Here is a 22,989-nt window from a genome sequence, read left to right on the forward strand (position 1 = left end):
CTTTTTGGACCGTCTTTGCAGGAGGATGTCCTCGCCTTTTTTTTTCACTGACATTAAACACAACATTCGGAGTCGCAAACACACCAGTCGGTACCATAGGCACTGAATTATTTGTGTCATAAAGTTCCTTGGTTATTGTACATAGCTTTTAGATAAAAAGCATAAAAACGGTGTGATGTCTGCATGTGTGTGCGGCGGGGCGTCTCCATGCAGCCTTGTGTAAAAGCTGATGTTTGGAGAATGCAGATGTGGAGCTTACAAACACACTGCTGCCAATTAAACTCACGAGGGGGAGAACAGAGGAAGTTCAGAGGCAGCGGGATTTTTTTTCGTGGGCGGAAGAGATCTCACTCTTGATCTCGCTGATCTCCATCTCCTGGTGGTGGCGGCTCGCTACACGGTGGAATATTAATCCCCCCCCACCCCTATTATATAAGCTCCTGTTTTTTATATCCCAACACACACGACGGTCTCTCCCCGCTCCTTCCTCGGCGCACCTCTTTGGAAAAACGGCAGTGTCCCGCAGTGGATACACAGCGTGGAGAATCACTTTCCTTTGGAGAATTCTCCTCTTGCAGCTGGGGGAGCAGACAGACACAAAAAAAGTCAATACTTTGTGCGCTTTTTTAGAAAAAAAAAAAAAAAAAAAAGCCACTTGCCATGCAGCCATTTGCACACACACCTATTATCTGAGATGATGTAAATGGAAATCTGTATTGTGCCATGATGTTGCTAGGCATCCTTGGCTTCAGAAGTAGTGGCACATTCCTCACAGAGCGTCATGAATTATTGAGGTGCACATTTTTTTTTTTTTATTTATATATTTTTCACAGCCCTTGATGAATGCAGTATCAGCACTGCTCAAACAAGTGGGTGTTTTCTTTTTTATTTTTTCCTGTTTTTTCTTACAAAGAGATCAAGTTCAAATGTGTGAACTTCGCCACACGGTCAACCGCCATGAGAGATGTGTTCATTTGTTAGCAGGACAGAAAAAAAACCAAAAGTCATTATATTGAATTCCAGTGCATTATCACGCGTGTTTGCTTCATTCTCGTTTTACAATGGTTACTCCTCGTTAATGAAGTCTCGTGAGTCATATTTGCATATGAAACAGGGGTTAATGAAAACGTACTTACACACCTTCCTCGGAAATCCGACGAGGCCTCGGACGATGTTAGCGGGAACAGAGGCAACAAAACTCCTCTGCGCTCTCAGGTGATTTATTAAGTGGTGGCCGAAGGCTCTGAGCAAAGCGTTCAACGTGGAAAAAAAAAAACAACAAAAAACTAATCTCCGGCTTACATGAGCTTCGCCTCTGGAGAGGGCGGTTATTTCAATAAGAGCCAGAACCGCCTGTATGTCCTTGTTATTGTAGCCGGTTGTTTTCTGTAATTGTTGCATTTGATGAATTATGTGCTGATTTTTTCTCCTTTTTTTTTGTGCCTTTTTCGGTAATACCACCCATTCCAACTAAAATAACCCGACACTTTCCTTGGCAGTATTTGTCAAAATAAACCAGATTTTAATTCATTTTTGGGTTATTTTTCCCAATATATCATTCAACCTGGATAAATATCAATGCTTTGTTTTGAAATGACCAGTGACCTTCGCTGTTCTCAGTGCTATATCTTTCATGTGAAATTTTTTTTTATTCTTTCCCCAGACTTTGGTCCAGTTGAATCCTAAACTTCAGCCAATGCTTGACATGATCAGAGCAAACAGGGCCAAATGGGAGGAGCTTAACAACCAGAGACAGCGTGGCCACAGTGTTTCTGCCCCGGCGAGCCCCTGCAGTGGTGACAGCTCAGAAACCAGCGGCTGCAATGTCCCGAAAATGGGCAGCAGCCCCTGCTGTAGCAGCAGCGGTACTGACATGACACCCTTGAAATCAGTAAGTTAGTTTCTGCTGGCATCTCCGAGCTGATCTCTTATTTCCTCTCAAATGCAGCCTGCGACAGAGGCAGCGAGCGCAGTGCATGCAGAGGTTCTCTGGCTCTGCTCCTCGCTTTTGCTGCTAAAGATGAGCTTTAGACTTGAGGCGCTAGGGTAGAGGTTTTTGCTGCTGCCTTCAGTTTTTCGACATGCTGAAGTCTGACAGAGCTTTGTTTGCAAGCTTGTTGGAGCAGCTATGAATCAGCTGATCTTGCCGTGTCAGAGAGAAAACTCAGATCACTGTGTCAACATGTCAACCGGCGAACTCACTCAACTATTCTGGGCATTGCACAGATTTTCTGCACAACAGGGCGTGGAGAACATCGGAGATAAATGTTGCCGTTTTGCCGTGGGTACCTCTCTGTTACTTGGATTTCGTCGGCAGTAACAGATCTTTTCTGTATATCTGTACATAGGCTATTGAGTTTGAAAACAACGTTGACTGAAAGTGCTGTTGACAAACTGTGAGCTTCAGACTGTAACGTGTGTCTGAAGGGTCAAGCGGTGCAGCGACAGCACAACCTGTGACAGTGCTTGCAATGCAAATTGAGTGCTCCACCTCCTCCCCTCCTGTGCCTTGTTTAAGATCCTAATGAAAAATGCATGGCTTCCTCATTCTTACATCGTATGGAAATCCATGTTAAATCGTTACTTTGCCATAATTTGTAAAAAAAAATAAAATAAAATAAAAAAAATAAAAAAAATAAAAAAAAATCAATGACCACGGTTCTGTCTTGATCCCACTCTCCCGGTCTAGCCAAAAGTATTTGACACTATATAGATATGGATTTATTTATTTACTTATGTTTTCGGTTGCTGTTTTCTAAATGCAGGGTCTCACTTGTCACAAACACACACAATGTGCCTTGATAAAAGTTCCGACTTTTTAACCGTATATGCTCCTTTTAGCTTCTTCTGCAGAAGCTAAAACGAACATATACGGTTCAAAAGTACATTCAAACCAATATTTGTTGAAGCTCACAAATGCTACGTACCACCACCAAGCTTCTATCAAATCCAGAGGACTACTGAGACTTCTGATACTTTTAGTTCTCAAGTGCCCATGTAGTGACAAGTTATTATTATTATTATGATTATTATTATTATTATTATCATTATTATTATAAGTAGTGTCTTGAGAGGGGTATGCCTTATGAATTGTGTTGTAGCTTTGTTTATCAGCATTTGAAATGTGACTGTGCACCTTGCGAGGCATGGATCTGTGTGCTACTCATTGTATAATTTAGTTGAACTGGACTGAAGTCAATTAGATTAATTCATTTAAGTTGCATGTTTTATGCAGTATTAAATCCAACCATCTGCTAAGGATGTAGCGAACATGTGAGCCAAGAAATACCTCGGATTTTGAACTTCACCTGTAAAGACATGATCTCATCGAAATGCATGAGTCGTATTGCATCATGTTATGCGGACTATGAATATCGCTGTTCTATTTTTCTATTAGGTCTACAAACACGGGCCAACTTCTACTTGTCTTTTTGGAAATGTAAACGTGCTTCTTGTACCTGTTTCTTCCGCGTGTTTGGACCCTCAGCCTCAGCCAGGGCCAGACTGAGAGAAACCCAAGGCATGAAAAAGCAAATGTGCAATGTTTCTGTTTCAACTAAATAAAAAGATGCTGCTACATGTCATTTCTATGCTATTGTTTTTCTCATGAAGCTGCACAGTGACAATTCCCTCCTCCAGTCTCAGCCGCCTCACTGCTGACTTCATGTGGACGAACAGGTAATTGCACATGTATGATGTCTCAATGAAATACTGCACCTTTAATTCAGATGCATTATAAATGAAGGGAATTACACGCTTTGCAATGAGAGATCCGGTCGGAATGACAAAGATCATTAAGAAAACTGAAATAAACAACCGGATGAATCAACCGAGGAGATCCGGTTATACGAGTCAGAAATAACACCGAGGTTTTTTTGCAATCACTTTCCATCCATTCACACAATCCTGGGGTATTAAATCAAGAATGAGGAGGGTGATGGTTGCGGTGTGTCTCACAGTCCAAGGCTGCTGCTGCTGCTGCTGCTGAAAGGTGGAGGTGACGTCAGCAGCCAGTGTGTGTGGGTGGCTGTGTGGGTGAAGACGACTCCCAGATGAGGCTTTGTGTTGAAAAAAAATCTGTCAGGAGGGGATAGAAAGGGCTCTGTTAAACTCCACTGATTTCTATTACCTTGAGACTACAAAGATATATACATATTAACTGTGGGACAAATAAAGGCACATTGTATTCTCTCTCTCTCTCTCTATATATGTGTGTGTGTGTACATAAAGTGTATATAGAGGAAGGACAATATTTAGACAACTACTCATTAAAAATGCATTAAAACAAAAAAAAGGTTCATTATAAAGGTGAAAACATGTGCTTCTTTAATCCTCATTCTTCAGTTACAGTGTTTTATTAATTACCTCGCTTCTTATTCATTCAAACTTTCTGTTGCAGGCACCTCTGGTGTGTGTGTGTGTGTGTGTTTGGACTTGGTTTGCTATGCGTCCTCACGTCGCACCTGCAAATATATTACTTGAGGAGAGGAAACAAAGCTGCTGAATATTTTAGTTGAATTTATTGCACAAACAGCTTTGACAAAATGTACTTCAATGTTACTACAATTGTCTAAAAGAAAATAACAAAAGGGGTAACTCCGTAACATTCAAAGGCTTGCACAACTGTTTGACACAACATCCACGAAACCCCATCGGTTAATGCAGTGTTAGTTGGCGAGTCCCGGATAAATTCTTCCATTTAGGGGGAATATGTAGAAAAACCCCAAAAATAAAGTAGGGCAAAAAAAAAGGCAGGGTCAGTGTTCTTAGTGTGGCGGTTTTTGAACTGGAACGAGCCTCTTTCAGATCCATATAGACTTTTACCCATTTTCAAAAAGCATTGGACAATCACATTCACCAACAGGGAACAAGAGGAACTGAGATACTTCTGGCCAACATTTCCAATTTAGGCAACACACACACAGACACACACACACACACACGTAGTGATTTAAAAAAAAAAAAAGCAAAATGCAATTCTGTAACAGAAAGATTCTTCGCAACAGTGATATATCTAACCTTTTGTTTACAGATCATTTGCATATGCTGTTGAACTGTAAAACAGACTGAACACAAGTATAATATTTGGATGATCTGACGTTTTGAAGGTGTTGAGTCTTTGGTACGACGAGAGCACCGGGATCCAGACCTCTCTGCAGACTTTCTCAGTAAAAAATCATGGAGGGTTTGGTACAGCTACAAAAACACACAAGGAATATATTCCTTATAGTTATATGCAAAGATTACTATTTGAAAGGGCCGCTTTGGGATTTAATCCAGAACGTTTGTTAGCAGACACACACACACACACACACACACACACACACACACACACACACACACACGTACGTACGTATGTACATACATACATAATAGTACACTCCAGAAAATAGTCTCTTATGGCAATAGGTCAGTACAAGAAAAGGTACTAGGGTATGAAATGGCTGAGCTGGAGACTGACACGTATGAAGATGCACAAAAACCCTCTCAAAGTCAATTTCTCTGCACAAAAGGGGATTTGCTACACACCAGCAGAGTGTAGAAGGGAAAGGCAGACAAAGCTTTAGAAAGGCACAGAGCTTTAGAAACGCATTCATCTAGAAATGACCACTAAAGAAGTGCCCCCCTCCAAACACACACACACACGAAGACATAGAGAGAAGGGGGGGAAAAAAAAAACAAATGCACGGAACTGGCGAGTATATGTAGAGGACAGTTAAAATAAACAAAGTATGACAAATGTCAAGGTTATGTTGCATCTTTTCTGGTTAACTTTAGGGCCGGCTGTGTGTTCTCAGCTCCGACAACAAGCGGGAGGCCGGGATGGCGCGGCACAGATGAGATTCAGCGTGAAGGACAATGATTGTTAGAGCATAAGGAGTGCAACATTATTGTAAAGAAAAGGTCTGGGCGAAAGAAAAAGGAAAAACAAACTCGATAAATGGCACCGAAAGACAGTTAGATGAAAAAGATCTCTGTCTGTTTGAAGTTCACATTTAGTAGCTATTAATCCAAATGCACAAGATGCTTTTTTTTTTTCTTTACTGTCTTTTTTTTTTTTTTTTTTTTTTAAGAAAAGGAGCGGAGATCAAAGATGGACAAGAACAGGAAATTAGAGGAGGTTCCTGTTGCCAAAGATGTTGCTGGGGTCTAAGTAGTCCTTGACAGACTGGAGCATCCCGATGCCGACGTTGGAGACCGTCTCTTTCATCCATTCCTTCCGAAGTTTCCCCACTGAATGACAAGAGAGAGGAAGAAAATATATATAAATAGATAAATAAATAAACGTGAGGAAGAACACAGAGGGGGGAAAATGGAGGAATCGGCACGGCTGATTGCTCAGCAGGCTGCTGTGAGCCAATCAATCTTCTGAGAGTGAGTGAATAAACAGAGGGTGATAAATGCTTTTATTCAGAGAGGAGAAATGTTTTGCATGGCATGATTTATGGAGCTCAGCAGACTATCAAACTCATTAGGCTGTGTGTGTTCCCAGAGGAGGAGCTGGCTGCCGGCTGGAGCGGCCCGTCCCCAGCTACCTCACTCTTTCCTCTCACCCAGCGAGCCACCACTCCCCTCCAATTCCTTCCCTCCGGAGTCGCGGGGGTGTTGTTTGGTTCATTGTGCACTTCTGTCTGCTTGCCGAGCGCACAACACTTCCCAGAGCTCTCCGTGCCCTCTGACACCGGCTCCTGCACCGACGGGGGAGGCGAGGCAGACTCTGGATGTGCCACATAACGCTCCTCCATGTCGGCGGGAGTTTAAAGCTCTCAGCTGCTCTCGCGTCTCCGAAAACCTGAGGAGGGAGTCTGGCTGCGGCCTGAACCCCGGCGCGGGTGCCCGCTGACTCGCCAGCTGTCCAGTCCAACACACTCCAGAGCGTCTGAACCCGACAGGTTTTCAGCAGACGGTCTGGAAACCAGCGAGACGTTTGGCTAAGCTGACGACAAGAGAAACGCTACCGGAGAGCCACGCTCCAAATGGACCTCCGATCGAAATCACCATTTCCCACAACTTGACAAGAGCTCTGGCATGGGGGTTTAAACACACGCCAGGTTTCCAAATGCTAAAAGCATGTCAAATTAGGGCTGGGTGACATGATAAAAACATAAAGTATGGTTTCTGAAAGCAAGATACAATCTTGAAACCAAACACACAATGCCATAATGAGTGTAACCCTTACAGAAGTATTTAAAAAGTTAAAATCTGCCATGCAATTGCTTGACCTTTTTTATGTAGAATTTTTATAATTAGAAAATAAATGAATGAGTAAATAAATAAATGATAAAAAAATCAAATCTTGTAATGTCTTAATTTACTGCTCATCTTTAGGTTGTGTCTCACTAGGTGGCAGCTATTTTTTTGTGAAGTTTCAGATATTTATTATTCATAGTGCTGACCAGTGTGTAGAGATGACCAATTATTTTACTTTGCCTTCTTCCCATGGATCCTGAAAACTATTCAATCCAAATATATAAAAAATAAAAAACAAAAACAAGTTTAATTCTGTAAAATTAATGTGGACATCAACCTTGTGCACAATCTCTGGCTGACCAACTGACTGAAAAATATCCAACCCGGTGTGAAACTGGAGGTTTGAGGTGAGGAGGACAAGGCCAAATTTTGATAACATCCAGGAAAATAAAGCTGGCAAAACTATTCATTCATCCATTATCTATACTGCACTCGGGCTCGCCGGGGTGCTGGAGCCTATCCCGGCCGCCATTGGATGAGAGACGGACCGGTCAGCAGCCGATCACAGGGCCACATATAGAGACATAGAACCATGCACTCTCTCATTCAAACATCTGGGCATCCTAAGGTCTCCAATGAACCTTCCGCATGTTTTAGGACTGTGGGAGAACGAACACACAGAAGGGCCCCCTGCCGGAATCAAACCAGGGGCCATCTTGCTGTGAGGTGGAAGCGCTGACCCGAAATGACCACTCATGACAAAATGTCAATTTCATCATCAGTCTCAGACCAACAATGTCAATAAGGGATTCATTTCTTGTGCAATAATTCTCCGTATGTCCAATAGATCTATTGTCTTCTGTGCAATAAATGTTTTACTGTGCAACAACCCCTGCTTATACACAAAATTACAGAATGCAATCATATACATGTACTTGCAGATACACACACACGCACACACACACACACACACACACATATATATACACACACACACACGCACCCACACACATAACTAATATTTCTAAACATTTTTACATACTTTTAACTTTATTTTAAGTTATTTCTTTCTATCCTTATTGTTTGTTTTATTGTATCTATTAGTTGCTATTTTATATATATTATTTTATATATATATTTATATAACATATTTTTATATGTTGCTATTATATATTTCTTTATTTTTACAGTTCTATTTTGCTTCTTCCCTCTTTGACTGTAGCAGGAGCTGCTTTCAACAAAAAGCAATTTCTCCCAGGGGGGATCAATAAGGTATTGTGATTCTGATTGTTAAAGGTTTATTCCGTATGTGATAGCCTTCACTTTTGTCTTCTGTGTTTAGGAATGTGTCTGAACTGGGTGTCTTTGAGGGGTTTCAGACCATCAGACACAGCTTTCTCACTTCGTGCGGTTAACTTGCTTCCCGAGGTCACAACAACTTTAGACAAATACACGATATCTTTGTCCCGTGTGTGAACCTGGAGCAGGTGCTGCTGGGCTGCTGGCTGGATAAACACGAGTAACCAGGAGTCAAACCATTACAGATTAGATACAGAGGCTTGAAAAATAAATATGAGCAAGATCGAATTCCACTTTCATTTACATTTTGACTAATCTGACCTTGGAAAAAAAAAACAAAACGATAATAATAATGTGTGTATATATATATATACATATGTATTTTTTTTTGTTTTAGGTTCCACTTTAGGTTGTTTTCAGAAACTCCTTACTCATGCATGTCCTGCAGCGTTTTGTCCTAATTTAACGTTTTTTACTTATTTTGTTTTTTTAAGCTATTTTACATCAATGGAGCTTTTTGGAATACTTGAGGTACTTTCCAATGACTAATTGCCAAATCACACATGGCATTTTCTAAGACACGGAGAGTATATGATACATATATATATGTGAATATACCGATGAATTGCCAAGCCCAACATGCATGTTTAGCTGACAGGTAACCCCTTTTCTGCAGGGGATGCCAAGAGAAGCCCCCACACACACACACACTTAAGAACCCCGTTATCGGGGTCCAGCCAGGGAACCCAGATGGGGATCAGCCATGAGGCTAGAGGCCCATCTCTTGACAGAACAAGGGTCACCTGGGACTCTCTCGGACCACATGCACCTCCAGATGGTGACAGAGGGACCAATCAGCTGCTGCCCAGTAAGTAGAGAAGTACCCTGCTCCATGTGACCACCTCCCTCTCCTTCCCGCTCCCCCTTGTTCCACCTCTTCCCCTCCCTCCTCCCAGTAAGGAGAGAGAAAACAGAAGGTGCTGGGACTGCATCATTGCCTCCATCACAGTGATAATTTACACATCTATCTTGTTGTATTCGTTCTTTTTTGCCAGCCATCGCAATCAATCTCTCTAGACTTGCTATGCGCGGAGCGACATGCAAACAAGTGCAGGTAGTTATTTCAGAAATGACAGATTTAAAAGAGAACGGTTTCATATTTCTCCTGGGCCGGGAACAAGGGTGAGTGGCGGAAAGGGGAGCATCATTGTATCTGGTCATTTTTCTACCTCCTGCGTGTGGAGACAGTGGCAAGGCGTTTGGTACTTATGGTTAGTTTGGAGTTCAATGGAGGAAGGGGTGACTCTCACACAGAGAGTGGAGGAGAGGGAGAGGGGAAAGGGGAGGCGGGGAGCTCCGGTCTCCCTCTCCCGGGCATCTCTCACAAATGAAGGTCAAGGCATGAAAGACATGCTAAGGTGGCTGCCCTGCGTGGCAGTGATATGGCCGAGACGCAGTGCTGGTTGGAGGCTGATGGATGGACGACCCTCCCGGTGATGGATGCTTACCAGCTCCTCCTTGCTGCAACACAGGTGACCTAGTTAAACCGGACGTTCCTTTCAATGTTTTACCTTCAAGAACTGACAACTATTAGTTGGAATTCTTTTGACTGAAGTGTGATAATTATTATTTTACTTTCAGTAACAATGTCTCTTCCCTAGACGTTCACTCCACAGCTGAGTATTATGTCCTACAAAGACAGTGGTAAAGCATACAACACAAACGGGGCAACAAAAATATATTTCCTGCTGTGCCCTCTAACCTTCCCATCCTTGACTACATCTGTTTTGTTTGATGCACAAAACCCAAAGAAACTAGCTCCATTTGTCAACCACTGATTGTGGGCAGACAAACTGGTCTGTCTGCACCCAGATAGTAAACCCCACTATTATTAATCACAATTACAGAGTGGGCCTCGCACATGGGAGCTGCATCAATATCTCCTCCTCCCCCCCGTCACCTCCCCAGGCTGCTCGGGGTGGCCGGCCTACCGTTTGGAGGTCAGTTTACACCCGGCAATAATGGCAGCATCATTTACCCTGGCCTGCCGCCTCCTTTTTATTAGCAATCTTTTAATTTTGAACCCATCCACGCCTTCAGGAAAAATTGCAATTTAATATCACAGCTGATTCACTGCATACTGTTTTTGACAGGTGTGATGAATAGCCTGAAGTGATGTATGAAAACAGCGAGGCGGATGGCAATATAGATAAGGCAGCCGTTTCGGTTAGCCTTGATGGGGCTCGGAGAGTTGTACCGCCCTCCTACCCCAACCCCCAAATCCCCCAACCCCAGCCAGCCCCCCACCCAGCCGGCTCACGTTCCATTTGGTCACTGCTGAAATGGACAAAAAGCAGAGTCAAGAGATATTCCACTGAGCTGCTAGTCTGAACACGCAAGGAGGTGGTGGAAGATGGAGGGGCAACCGATTGAGAATTAGAGAAGCTCGTCATGACGTCAACTTAGTACAGCTTCTTGTCATACACGACAATACAAATCTTTTTTTTCTTCTTCTTTCGGCTTTTCCCTTCAGGGATCACCACAGCGAATCAACCTTCTCTATCTAACCCTATTCTCTGTATCCTTCTCTCTCACACCAACTACCTTCATATCCTCTCTCTCTCTCTACGTCCATAAATCTTCTCTTTGGTCTTCCTCGAGACCGCACATGCACATTATAATTATATATCCCGACGTTAAAATCGCAGTTCAGTGTGCATCAATGTGACAATGTACGAAAAGTGACATGGCATTATAATATCTCAAGTTTGTACCTCCGTGATGATGTGACAAGCTCCCTCCATTGGCAAGGATCTCGTCTCTAGCTGCATGCTGGGACACAAAAACAGTAACATTTCATATTTTCTGAAACCCACATGTTCCGATGACCTTTCTGGAGACCAGGCTATAAATAAAAGTGAACTCACCTCCACTTCTTCATACACGCGCACAGGATCGCTGATTCCCCTATAGTTGAAGGCAAAGTAAAAGTACACACAGGCACCGGCATCGTATGTTTGAGTGACCCTGCAAGACAAACGTTAGGACGGCCATAATTAACGTTTCTCCTCCCGTTGGGACAAAGACATCTAATTTATACGGGTTCCCAAAAGGTTTCGTAAAAGCTTGGCATTCAATAGATGCATTTTATACTTTGTAATTGGAAGGCAAATAGAAGTGGGAGGTCTGGCCCCCCACCCCAACCCTGTGAACACCTCCTCATTTCCATGTTTAACTTTCTAGTTTGCCGAGGCAGTTTATAAACAGTCACTTCAAACATTATCAGTCATTAAATGTTTTCAGTGACCACAATGATTTGATTGTTCGAACTGTTATTTCACACACACACAAAATAAAGGTATTGTTCCTATGGCTGCATCTCTTTAAAATGAATCCTCATATCAAAAGCAACTATTTAATTCTAGAATTTAAAAAAAAAAAAAAAAAAAAGAGCTTTCTTGATTTGCGCAGTCTCTCCCTGACCTGGTTCCCTGTAGAGGAGCAGGGTGCAGAGTCACTGTTCATTTGACATGGCCCATCACCTGGCTCGCTGACTATTCTAGAGGTTAAATGGACAAATCAATCATGTGACAGACCGCAGTCGGGGAAATGAATGGCCGTGGAATAATCAGGCTGAGGCCTAATCTGTCCGCAATCGGTGAGTAGCAGCTTGGTGCACCTCCACCGGCTCGCCGTCTGTCTGTCGGGGCAGTTGCTTACCCATCAGTGGTTGGGGGGCTGTGCAGGGCTGTGTGTCCAGCATCCTAATCCTTGATTACACCTAAATATATCCGCTATATTCATTCCTCATTTAAATGTTAAGTTGTAAACAACGTTTGATAATTTGACATAGTCAACCGATTTTTTTATTTATTAAATAAAACTAAAATATGAGGGTAATTACTGTGTCAAACACATCAATGCGCCACACCTACTCCATCTGTCAGTGTCCCACACTGACATTGGCACTACATTGTATTCTAAAAAGGATTCAGTATGTTTCGCTCGGGTATAAATGCACGCTTGCATGGCTGACTTGCTCAGATAATATAAATGTGGCACAAGGGTTGTTTCAGGAATATTTAAAATTTAAAAGCTGTTGTGCTGTTTTTTTCCCCCAATCAAACTTTTTAACTCGTGTTCTATGACTGACTCAATACACTTCCCTGGGTTCCTGACGCAGATAAGCACAGAGATATTATCTATGTTTACAGGGTATGAATACTTTTACTTTGGTTCCGCCACATTAAGTTTAAAGCAGAAGATGAAATCAAAACAATACAAATTGGGACTGTTTTCATTGTTCCAGGTGAAGCAAACAACTGTGATGGTAACAAACAGTTTTTTTCACCACACACTGCTGACAAGAATTTGGCCACACGTAGCGATTATCCACAAATAGATGCCAACTTATGTTCTTTGTAGGAATGGGCAATTTATCCATATATGTTTAATTTTTGTACAATTTTGATACTGTTTCATGGATTTGTGACTTAATATGACAAGTTGAGACATGTTTGCTGCCATGGATCACTCTTTCTAGTAAGACTTAAGTTATTCAGCACTGCAAATTCATTTGATGATTTTTTTAAACTGCTTTTAAAAAAAAAAAGGGAAACAAAAACATCTTAATCACCTAAAATAAATTAAAAAAAAAGATACCCCCGGAAATGTAATTTAACTCAAAAAGCGAGTTAAATAACAATGCATAGGCTTTGGTATTTTTCTAGTGTCACAACAGTGAGCATGGTTAACATCATGTCTTAACAAGGATTTTATGTGCAACTTGTTTCCCTGGTTTCTCTGTCTTGAAAGACAGGTCATGGGACTGGGGGGGTGAAAAGAATTTGTAAAGTAAAAAGAAAGTAAAAAACAGAAAAGTAAAAAAAAAAGAAAAAGATTAAAAAAAAACATAATTGCAAATTTGACAGCGTATGCAAACATTACCTGCATGTTGACAGAGGAGGGAACTGAACTCCTTTTTCTTTACACTCTCGAATGATGCGTGCTTTCACATTCCTGCAAAGGTCCAACACCCTGGAAATAAAAGTAAAGGTCACACAGAATTGAAAACTGTAAATTATCTTTGTTGGGTCTACACGTCTTATTTGTGAAATGCTGTGAAACCGTACGTTCATATACTGTGCATTCAATAAATCACATGTAGTGAATGTACTTAAAACTGCAAACATATTATAAATCAGAAATAGGCAAGAGGAAACGGAGACTTTCACGCCAAGACCATTGTGTTAGAGGTTCCCACTGGTGTGGAAATGGCCGCCAGCCCTAAACATGTGCAGCCGCGTGGAGTGAGGAGGATGGGGAGGAGGATGGGTAATGAGCCAAGCACATATGCTCGCCTCAGTGCCTGATCTCTTGGTCTCTCCCGTCAGGCATGTTACGCAACAAGGAGCTGTGTGTGCTGGAGTTTGTCGCATGTGTGTATGTATGTATGTATGTGTGTGTATTAGTTTCAGGGAAACAATGATGACGACATGTAAAAATGCCAAACAAACCGCAATGTCAAATGTACTTGCATTTAAAAAGATAAATAAATGAAAAATAGAAAAAAATAAACACCAGCCAGGGTCTTTCTGTGTGTGTTCAAAGGTTGTTAGCCAGTGAGGTAAGACCAACCATACAGGTAAATGACATGAATGTAAATTAAATATGATATTTTGATGTTAACTGAACAAACGTCATGTAATGATGATTACTCATTTGGCTTTTACTGTGATAATTTTATAACTGACATGTCATAATGGTGATAGTTGACAATTCTTTACATATTTAGAGACCACGACCACCACTAGTCTCCTTATTAGTTTTTCCCCTCAGTAAACTTGCTTGACTGTTTTCAACATCATCGATAAATTGGCTTGAAGAATCATCAAAACATTGTCAGATGCATTTCTGACAAATTGCCAAATGAAAAAAAAAGACCAAATATCAACAATAAGAGAAATTGGGAAGTAAAAGACTGACTCGTTATTGAAACCGTCTATTTAAAGGTCAGATCAGAGTCTCGGTGTCCGACTTCTTCAGCATAAATGGTTGTGAGTGGTTTCGAATGACTGCGCCCTTCAGAAGCCTTTCAAAAGCATTTAAATTAAAGTGGAATTAAATAGTTCCTCATTATCCAGGAGACACACTCAATTTATTTGTGCTGAGTGCCTGATGTGATTTTACATACGCAGTAATTTCTTGTGATATGTATCAAAATTGGTCAAATTTGTATTCCAAAGATGGTTTTCCTAGATAAAATTTAGCATCAAGACATTTGTTTTTTTCCGCCCACAAATCAGATTTTATAGAAGGGATGCGCTGTAGGTTTAGTTTTTTATGCACGAGAGTTACATGGGATATAATGTACAGCACGCTGTGCGTGAGACAAATGCTTGGATTATGATGAATTTGTTTATTTAGGGCATGTGTGTATTTACCTGTCCCAAGGCACAGAGGTCTCAAAGGACTCCCCTATCACAAAGTGCTCCATCCCCAAGTCCTGCCCAGAAAACAACAGCTACATCAGTAAACTGACATGTGAGTGCTTATTCAGGAGATGCGAATGAGCGAGAGAAACCAGGATACTTGAGAAATTGTGTCCATGAACTGGATGTCTTTATGTCCACTGTGACCTTGTCAGAAAGACAGCTTATATATTTTATCTGTATTAATGAGGGGAGATGCAGATTCCTTCAGTTTCTGGCCCAATATCAAGGCAAGGGCAGGCGCTGTAGTGACGGCAAATTGTCTCATCCAGTTTAATGCATGGAAATGTTTCCGCAGACCGGTTAGAGGCGCGGGTGTTTAAACAATAAAAACTTTTGTCAGGTCACAGTATTTAACCTGAATACCATTACACTTCATATTAGGCATTTACAATATTAAGTGTGGCAGTATTGCGGTCGTTTTTCAAAATAAAATCCGGAAGGTCAAACGAAAAAAAATATTATTTCTACCAAGAAAGAATTTCTTTGGGCCCCGGTCGCAGATGATCCACGGAGGTGGTCCCCAGTTCGGGGATCTGGGGACCCCTGTACTATATAATTTAAAAGCCGTTGTGAGGATGAATAAAAGGAGGGCTTATTACAATTTTCCATCATATAAGCAGTTAGCCTTCGTCTTCTAAAGTTTTTGTTAGCATGTGTCAGTGTTGGTGCTAAGTACAAATGTCACGTAATATCACATTTCCTTTTGTTAAATGCAAGTTATTTATGCCGATTTCTAAAGCAGTTAAAGTCTTTTTTTTTTAAAGTTCATTTCATGACAACTTTCTTTGGAAATTTCTGTCTGAGCTTTAGACAGACATTCCTCTGACCTGTTAAGTCATTGTCTGTTAGTTTACTTGAATAATTTTAGAAGGATTTCAAGAATTTGTAAAATACTAAAAATTAAAAATAAAATGACAAAATCTGAATAACTGTCAAAAACAATACACGTGATTTGCTTGTCTTTGTGCCAATGTAGTTAAATTTATATAATTTCATAAAAATCTCTATTATTAAATATCAATATATTGTCCAGGTCTACTTTGAGTTATGTTTTTTGGGTCAGGTTGATTATGACTGGATAAAAAGGTAAATGGCAAGTCTTGTTATGTGTTCATTGGTTCAATCCATCATCAGCACTCAATATATCACAACATAAGAGAAGTGAAAGAAAAAGCCTTCTCGGTCTTTGATACCCTAATGACAACTGTGACCAGATCAAATCGAAGACCCCCAGAGTCACATTCTGCACAATTTCTTAGCTGCTATCAGAGTAACAGGGCCTGTCGAGCCCATCCCGTCCCGCCCCACCTGCCCATCATCTCAGGCCCTAAAAAAAAAACGGCAAAAAGAGGAATGACCCACCCGGAGGTAAGCGATGACAAAGGTCAACATGTAGCCCCGCTGTCCATTGTCCTCTCCAGCTGCCAGGCCTCTGGAAAAAGATAGTGTGGTTAATATTCAACAGCTCTTTCTTCGGCATTGTTGGTCCAAGCACTACCCTTGACAACAGCTGCCTGGGAGCTTGTCAATCCAACAATGTACAGATCAATGAAGCTGGACTCGGTGTATCGCCACAGGTCAGCCACACATCCATCACCTGCGGTGTGTAATCAAATTTTCATCTACCACCCAAACTAATCAGACCAAGCTCATTAGAAAATCGCTATATAGATTCCCACCATCCTTCCTGTTTCCTAAAACCAGAGGAAAATATCCTTCATGGCACCACACTTATCCATCAGGGGCACTTGATGTGATAGGTGTATGTGATTTATTTGATCCAATGCAATAAAGCAAAGGATGCTGCATGTACCTGACAAGTTTATCATGATTTAATTGCTGGCCATCAAAAAGTCACTACTTCAGCTGCCAGCATACCCAAGTGACTAACAGCATAAATACACGGCTGTGGTAGATTTGCATTTAAAAAAGCATTACAGTGAGCTGCTTCTTTTTGCATTTGCAATTGGAGGATTGAGATTTAGAGTCCATAAAAAAAAAGATGAAAAAAAAAAATTGTATTTCATTTTTTTTATTTTGAATTTAATTTTATTAAAAAGAAGATTGATTAGACAGTCAATGCTAAATGAGAAAAAAAAAACAGTAAGGGAAAAGTATCATTTGATTTTTAGTGAAACGTTTATTAGTTTCTGTCAGCATCCTGAACTTGGTGGCCAGCAAACATTTTTTTGGCAATTGTCAGTCATTTTTTTTAATAAAACATTTTTAATATCACTCTGTGAGCGACTATGGTGGAATGCACTGTGTTGAGCTACGAACCACTCGAACAAACTAAAACATTTTCTCATTTCACTGAGAAATTTAAGCTAAAGCCTCTGCTCACTGCTCCTTCCTGTTCGATCACCAAATGAAATATCTTAGAAACAGTGAAGACGTGTTCACGAAATTTGGTCACTCTGGTGGCTCCTGTTGTCAAATGCGTTAATATGCTTTGCTTTAGTAACTTTACTTCCATCTATGAAGCTGTTACTAAGGATTTAGAATAGGCTGACGATACAAAACCCATGTCTTCAGCTGTGTCAGGTTACTGATTTCCTCCAAAGTCCTCATTGATCTGACGCATGATCAATCACAACAGCTAGGCAGTCTCAACCTATGTCCTCGAGCCTTGTTGAGTCCAAAGGGGAACAGCATCCCACTATCAGCTCCAACACCACACCTACTTTAAAATAAAAGCTGGCCTGACAAGACGACATCCACAGGTGATCCATCAAGGAATACTGGGACAAACTAAGCGGAAGACTGAGTCTGAAGCAGGAAGCGGTGCTTCCCCACATAGTGGCTGGTTAAATCAAGCGACATCAGTTGCCCCGCCCATTCAGCAGTGTTTTTGTCACATCTCGAATTTTTTTGGCCGGAGCTATTTGATCTACGCCTCTGCGTAAGACAGAGGAATAGATACTTACCCAAATTTTGCAGCAACGTCGTAAACTTGCTTCTCGTGTTGCAGCACCTTCTCGCGATCTCCCTCAAACAGCAGGGTGGCCACACACAGGCGGTTTTGGTCAAAGCCTTTGAACTGAGGATTTGAAAAGAGGATCAGCTTTCTTAATGTAAATCTTTAGGGTATTCAACTGACGACTTCCACTTTCTCGTATTCTTTTTTTTTTAACCTTGGTAATATAAAATTTCTTCAGCCCATCCAGTAACGACGTGAAAATTGAAGAAACTTGAGGCTTCAGGGCATGACCTGCGAAGACAGTAGTTCACAGTAAATACTATGTTTCTATAATTCAAGCAATAACTGAGCATGATATAACAATATTTATAAAGAATAAATTAAATGCCATCATATTATTGATGCCCTTCCTTCTTCATGCACATTTTTACTATCTGGAAAAAAATCATTGTGTAGTGTATATTTTATTTGTCTTTCTTTGTTGATCTTGACAATTTTTGGATGTTTCAGCAAACTCAATATGATGTATCAAATATCAACGGAAATTCAGAGTCAAAGTACCTGAAAATAAGTAAAAAGGGCCCAAAAAATGAGAAAACAAAAGTATTCAATAACCAATAATATATGTGCGCTTCTAGTAAAACGGTATTAGTTTAAAGTAAGTTAATCAGTATTTATTATTTGAAGGGCTCAATTTACCTGCTGCTGGCTAATCTGACATTCAATTCTCGTTGATATATCGTAATCAAAAAAAAGGGTTTCTAAATGTTGTATAATTAACTTTTCCATATCGTCCTGCATCAGTCTGGGTCAAAAAAAAAAAACAGAACAGTGCTCTACATTAGTCATTCTACAGGAGCCAGATTTATTTTGGATTTCAGACAAAATGAAGAAAAACAGAAAAAGGACTATTTGAATAACTTAACAACTACTCGCAGATGACTGCCAGCCAGTGAGACAATAAATCAAGAGGGTTTCAGAAGGGAAGTGAGGCTGACACGGTGATATCCGTCTTCCTCACCCACACTTTTTGATTTATTCCTAATCGGACACATAAAAGTGCCTGTGGACAAGCAAAAATGAGGGGATGGGGCCAGTGGGATGGTTATCAATCACAACAGGGAAGTCACGGGTGATGTCACAGAGACTTAACAGTTCATTTATTTCCCCCCCACCTCCCAATCTCAAGTCTCTTCATCACTTAGTGTCCTAATTGTGTCCAATCCAAACTTTGATTGTGGGTCCTTGGGGCTGTAACAGCCATCATACTTGTTAATTATACACTCAACATCTAAAGAGGGAAAATTGCAGTTGAATGTAACGGTGACTGCCTAACTGTGCGACTTGGTGTGTGTGCGTGCATATACATACAAACACACACACACATCAATATATATATTATATAAAAATGATATGATAATATATATAGGAAAAGACACTGTCTGCGACTGATGCCAATATTCTCGTTTTTGTTCTTGTGTGTCAGGACATGCCATGTGAAATGGTACTTGTAGTCGCAATCTGAAAGGCACCTCTGAATACATCAACTAACCTCAACCCGCCACCATGATTAAAAGTGAGGCGAAGCAACTAATAAGCCGAGGGAGGTATCATAGAACCACGAGTTTTGGTTATTAGGGGGAAACCTGGTTGCTTCATCTTCCCTACTTAATGCTAAGAAGTGCCTACTCTGTGAAAAGTAGAAATATAGGGCAGATAATGAGCTCCCTGGGGACAGAGGAACTTTACAAAGATCTTTGGCAATGCCAGATGCATTCAGCGAGACCTATGAAACAACACCGTAAAATTCCAATGAAACAACTACTTCATCTGGTCATCTGCCATTTTCATTGTACGGTAATTCACTGGCTGTGGGTAGCAGCTATTCTTCTGGTGAAATAATTATCATAAATGTAAGGCTCATGTGTTGGGGAAGGTAAAACCATAACCTGCCATTGCTATTGTACTACATGTATGAATCAATGAAGCATCAACCAAATCATGTAAAAAATAATAAAATTACAGTGGACTATAATAGTAATATCCATGTTTGTTTGCAGAGCTTTTGTATAAATATTAAAACTTACCAAATTTAAATTGTTCATTATCCATAAGTCGGATCGAGGCTGGAGCACACCTCTGAAAGTAGAAAGACAAAGAAAAAAAAGGGCCATTCTGAAAATTTAAGAAGCACTCAAACAACTGTTGTTTTTTTTTTATATTCTGGGGGAAAAAAAGAAAAAAGAAAAAAAAACAAAAAACAAACATTAAAAACCATTACACACTTGATGAAATTATTCTTGATACATAAGACTTGTGTTTTGCTTGACTGTAGATTTGCTTATCACACAAAAAAAATGTATTGAATACTAAAACTTAAATATTTGCAGTGTTTTCCTGTGGTCTAATTCACTCTAATCGAATAATTAACTTAACTCATCTTCAATATTTCACATTTACATCAATCTTACCTAAGTTAAAGTAATGACTTATTATACAAAAAGAAGCAAAAGACACCACCTTGCCAAATCCAATGCATTTTTGATACATACAATGTACAATATTGTCTGTATTCTATGGCTCACAGGAAGGAAATAGGATTACATTAAAGATGAGGGCTAATCAGGGCACTATCTAAATTGAACACAAACTGCAACTGAACACTTTGTTTTAGGTCTGCTGTCACTAAGACCGATAAAACTGAGAACAAAAATGTATGGCGAGATACGCTTCTAAAGGTTAAAGTAGTCGTAATAAAAACATCAATGTTTTACTGACTGGAGAATAGAAATATTCTTACGCCCTTTAATTAAAAGATTATTGAAGACAGCTATGATGAGGACAGTGGATTACAGAAACACTGAATTGGGATTCTGTTACCGTATGCTGTATACTCAAAATGAAATGACTCAGATCACGGACAAAACATTTTTCAGGTGGCTGGAATTACAATCTCAATGCCAGCCATTCACTCCAAACTTTTGATGGAAGCGAGCCATGACTAACCTCTCTTTTTATCTTGGCCTGCTTAATTTGTCCCACATTTGAGTGCAATTACACTGTTCCCATATGTCCAAACAAACCCGACCGCAGGGGGGGGTGGAGGGCTGGGAGGGGCTTTCAATTGAGGAAGCGAGTGCTCCAAATGTGATACATCCTTCATCATTTAAGAGTGTTGTGAAACGACGACAGTCCGAGTTTGGATTAGAGGAAAGATTAAGCACTCAAAAGTTACCATTCAAAATACAAGGCTTTGTTTTTCCGACCATTTTTGGCTATCAATCCAAGACGTTAATTCACTGTATTCAGGCCCTGACACAACAAAGGTAACCTTAAAGAATTATCCATTGAGGCTGACAAAATGCCTCGTTTTTGTTACAAGATGTACTTGTATGCATGTGCACAAGCAGAGCTTTCTTTTTCTTTCTACGGCCTCTTGAAAACAACACTGTAAAAATGACTTAAGCATACAGGATGTTTTGAGGCACTCACTGCAGTCTCAGTTGAAAGTTGAAAAGCTGCCAAGCGTCACTTCTTTTGAAATGACTGATCAAATTCGAGGTGACCAGATATACAATCTTAACACAAAACAGCAATGCCACAAAAGAATCTACATTTGGTCGCTACCGATAATGCAATGAAAAAAGGTAAGAGATTACTATGATCAATTTTCAAAATAAAAAGTGTGGACAGACGCAGCTGTGTCTCACTTAATGTCAGGTGTGTGTCTTTTGTCACCGTTCCATTTCTGATCAGTTAGACTTGGCGTTCACAATGAAGGAAAGTGACTGGAGGGCGGGTTTTGTAGCCTAGCAACTATGAACGCTGAAGGAAAATTACTGGTGATTGCACCTGAGAAAAGGATTTTTTTTAAAACAGATAACAGAGGCCAAGCAATGATTTCCAACATGAGGTAATACTAGCAGCAATTATGTAAATAGATGTAAAAAAAAATAAAAATGCATTTATATGGTTGCTGCTGAAGATTACTGGTGGTTTCTCATTTGCATGCCTTCAGTCGTAACTCTTGAAACCTCAGTAGCCAGACAGAGCAAAACAGCCACAACTGAAATAGCAAACAACAGCCTTTGCGGCATAATTAATCATCTCACACTTTTTGCAGAGATAATCACAGCTTGGACATCTGATTTCTGCTCGACTGTAGAAAAGCTGCAGAAAGCGTGGGATTTATAGGGCTGGGGACAGTTTAGCTTTACGGCTCAATTGGAAGTTAGTAAACGTTGGACTAGCCAGAGTTAAAATGTGCAATGATTCTACTTCATCAGAAAAATCACAATTTAATAGAAGGGATACACTTGTATGCCAAAATGCATTGCTTTTGAGAAAACCATAAAGCCCCATCATACAGAAAGATTGAGGTTCCAGCATCCAGAGGGGAAACCAGTCAGGAGAAAAGTCTTGGAGGAGATTTGCATGATACCTGTTTGGCAACTTCTCGAAGACAGGCAACACCCTTCTCAAAACTGGGAAATACCACTGAGCCATATTTCTGATACTCTGGAACAGGTCGAATTTTCAAGGTGACCTCGGTAACCACACCCAGGGTTCCTGCAGAAAATGCCAAAGAGAGGACACAAAAGTCAGTTCCTGCAATTTAGAGGGCCTAACCACCTCTCCGAGAACTTGAGTCATTTATTGAGTTCTGGTAAATGTCCTAATGGTCTTTAAGGACCCCAGTCTTATGTTTTGCCAAGTGGTGGGCTATGAGGCAACTGAGATTTATCAGTTAGGGGGCATAAAGAAATAAGACAAGTGTCAATAAAAGCAGACACGCCAAAGGCAGCTATATACACAGTAGATGCACCTGTACCTGCTACTAAAGTAAAAAACAATATGGTAGAGAAAGAAGATTTTTGGAGAACATTACTAACTATGTGATACATCACCAGATTCTCAACATTCAAAATTCAACACAACACCTGATTATTGAAACATGCCATGGACGATTTTGATGCTTACAGTGTGTTGTTAAAATTTTGATATTTAGTTTGTATTTATCTGACTTTTGTCAGAAGCAGTTGCATGAGCAATTTAAAAGTTGTTATTCAAGCAGAATTGAAAAGA

General features: G+C 40.5%; 2 protein-coding genes across 2 annotated transcripts in view; one reads left to right on the forward strand and one right to left on the reverse strand.

The window, feature by feature from the left end:
* pde11a (phosphodiesterase 11a) overlaps window positions 1–3,743 on the forward strand; it is a 35,119-nt gene extending 31,376 nt beyond the window's left edge. Inside the window, exon 20 of the mRNA XM_086145695.1 lies at window positions 1,664–3,743. Coding sequence (XP_086001821.1) covers window positions 1,664–1,900 — 237 coding nt within the window. The 3' untranslated portion in view covers window positions 1,901–3,743. The remainder of the gene's footprint in view (window positions 1–1,663) is intronic.
* Window positions 3,744–5,980: 2,237 nt separating this feature from the next.
* agps (alkylglycerone phosphate synthase) overlaps window positions 5,981–22,989 on the reverse strand; it is a 30,904-nt gene continuing 13,895 nt past the window's right edge. The window contains exons 11-20 of the mRNA XM_086145697.1: window positions 22,346–22,473; window positions 19,992–20,043; window positions 18,119–18,195; window positions 17,912–18,024; window positions 16,347–16,416; window positions 14,934–14,995; window positions 13,438–13,527; window positions 11,418–11,517; window positions 11,265–11,322; window positions 5,981–6,234 (exon numbers count right to left, since the gene is read on the reverse strand). Coding sequence (XP_086001823.1) covers window positions 6,113–6,234; window positions 11,265–11,322; window positions 11,418–11,517; window positions 13,438–13,527; window positions 14,934–14,995; window positions 16,347–16,416; window positions 17,912–18,024; window positions 18,119–18,195; window positions 19,992–20,043; window positions 22,346–22,473 — 872 coding nt within the window. The 3' untranslated portion in view covers window positions 5,981–6,112. The remainder of the gene's footprint in view (window positions 6,235–11,264; window positions 11,323–11,417; window positions 11,518–13,437; window positions 13,528–14,933; window positions 14,996–16,346; window positions 16,417–17,911; window positions 18,025–18,118; window positions 18,196–19,991; window positions 20,044–22,345; window positions 22,474–22,989) is intronic.

This window comes from Fistularia commersonii, chromosome 4 (genome assembly GCF_037954325.1).
Source record: "Fistularia commersonii isolate RoL2024-O1a breed Wild chromosome 4, RoL_Fcom_v1.0, whole genome shotgun sequence".
NCBI classification, from domain to species: domain Eukaryota; kingdom Metazoa; phylum Chordata; class Actinopteri; order Syngnathiformes; family Fistulariidae; genus Fistularia; species Fistularia commersonii.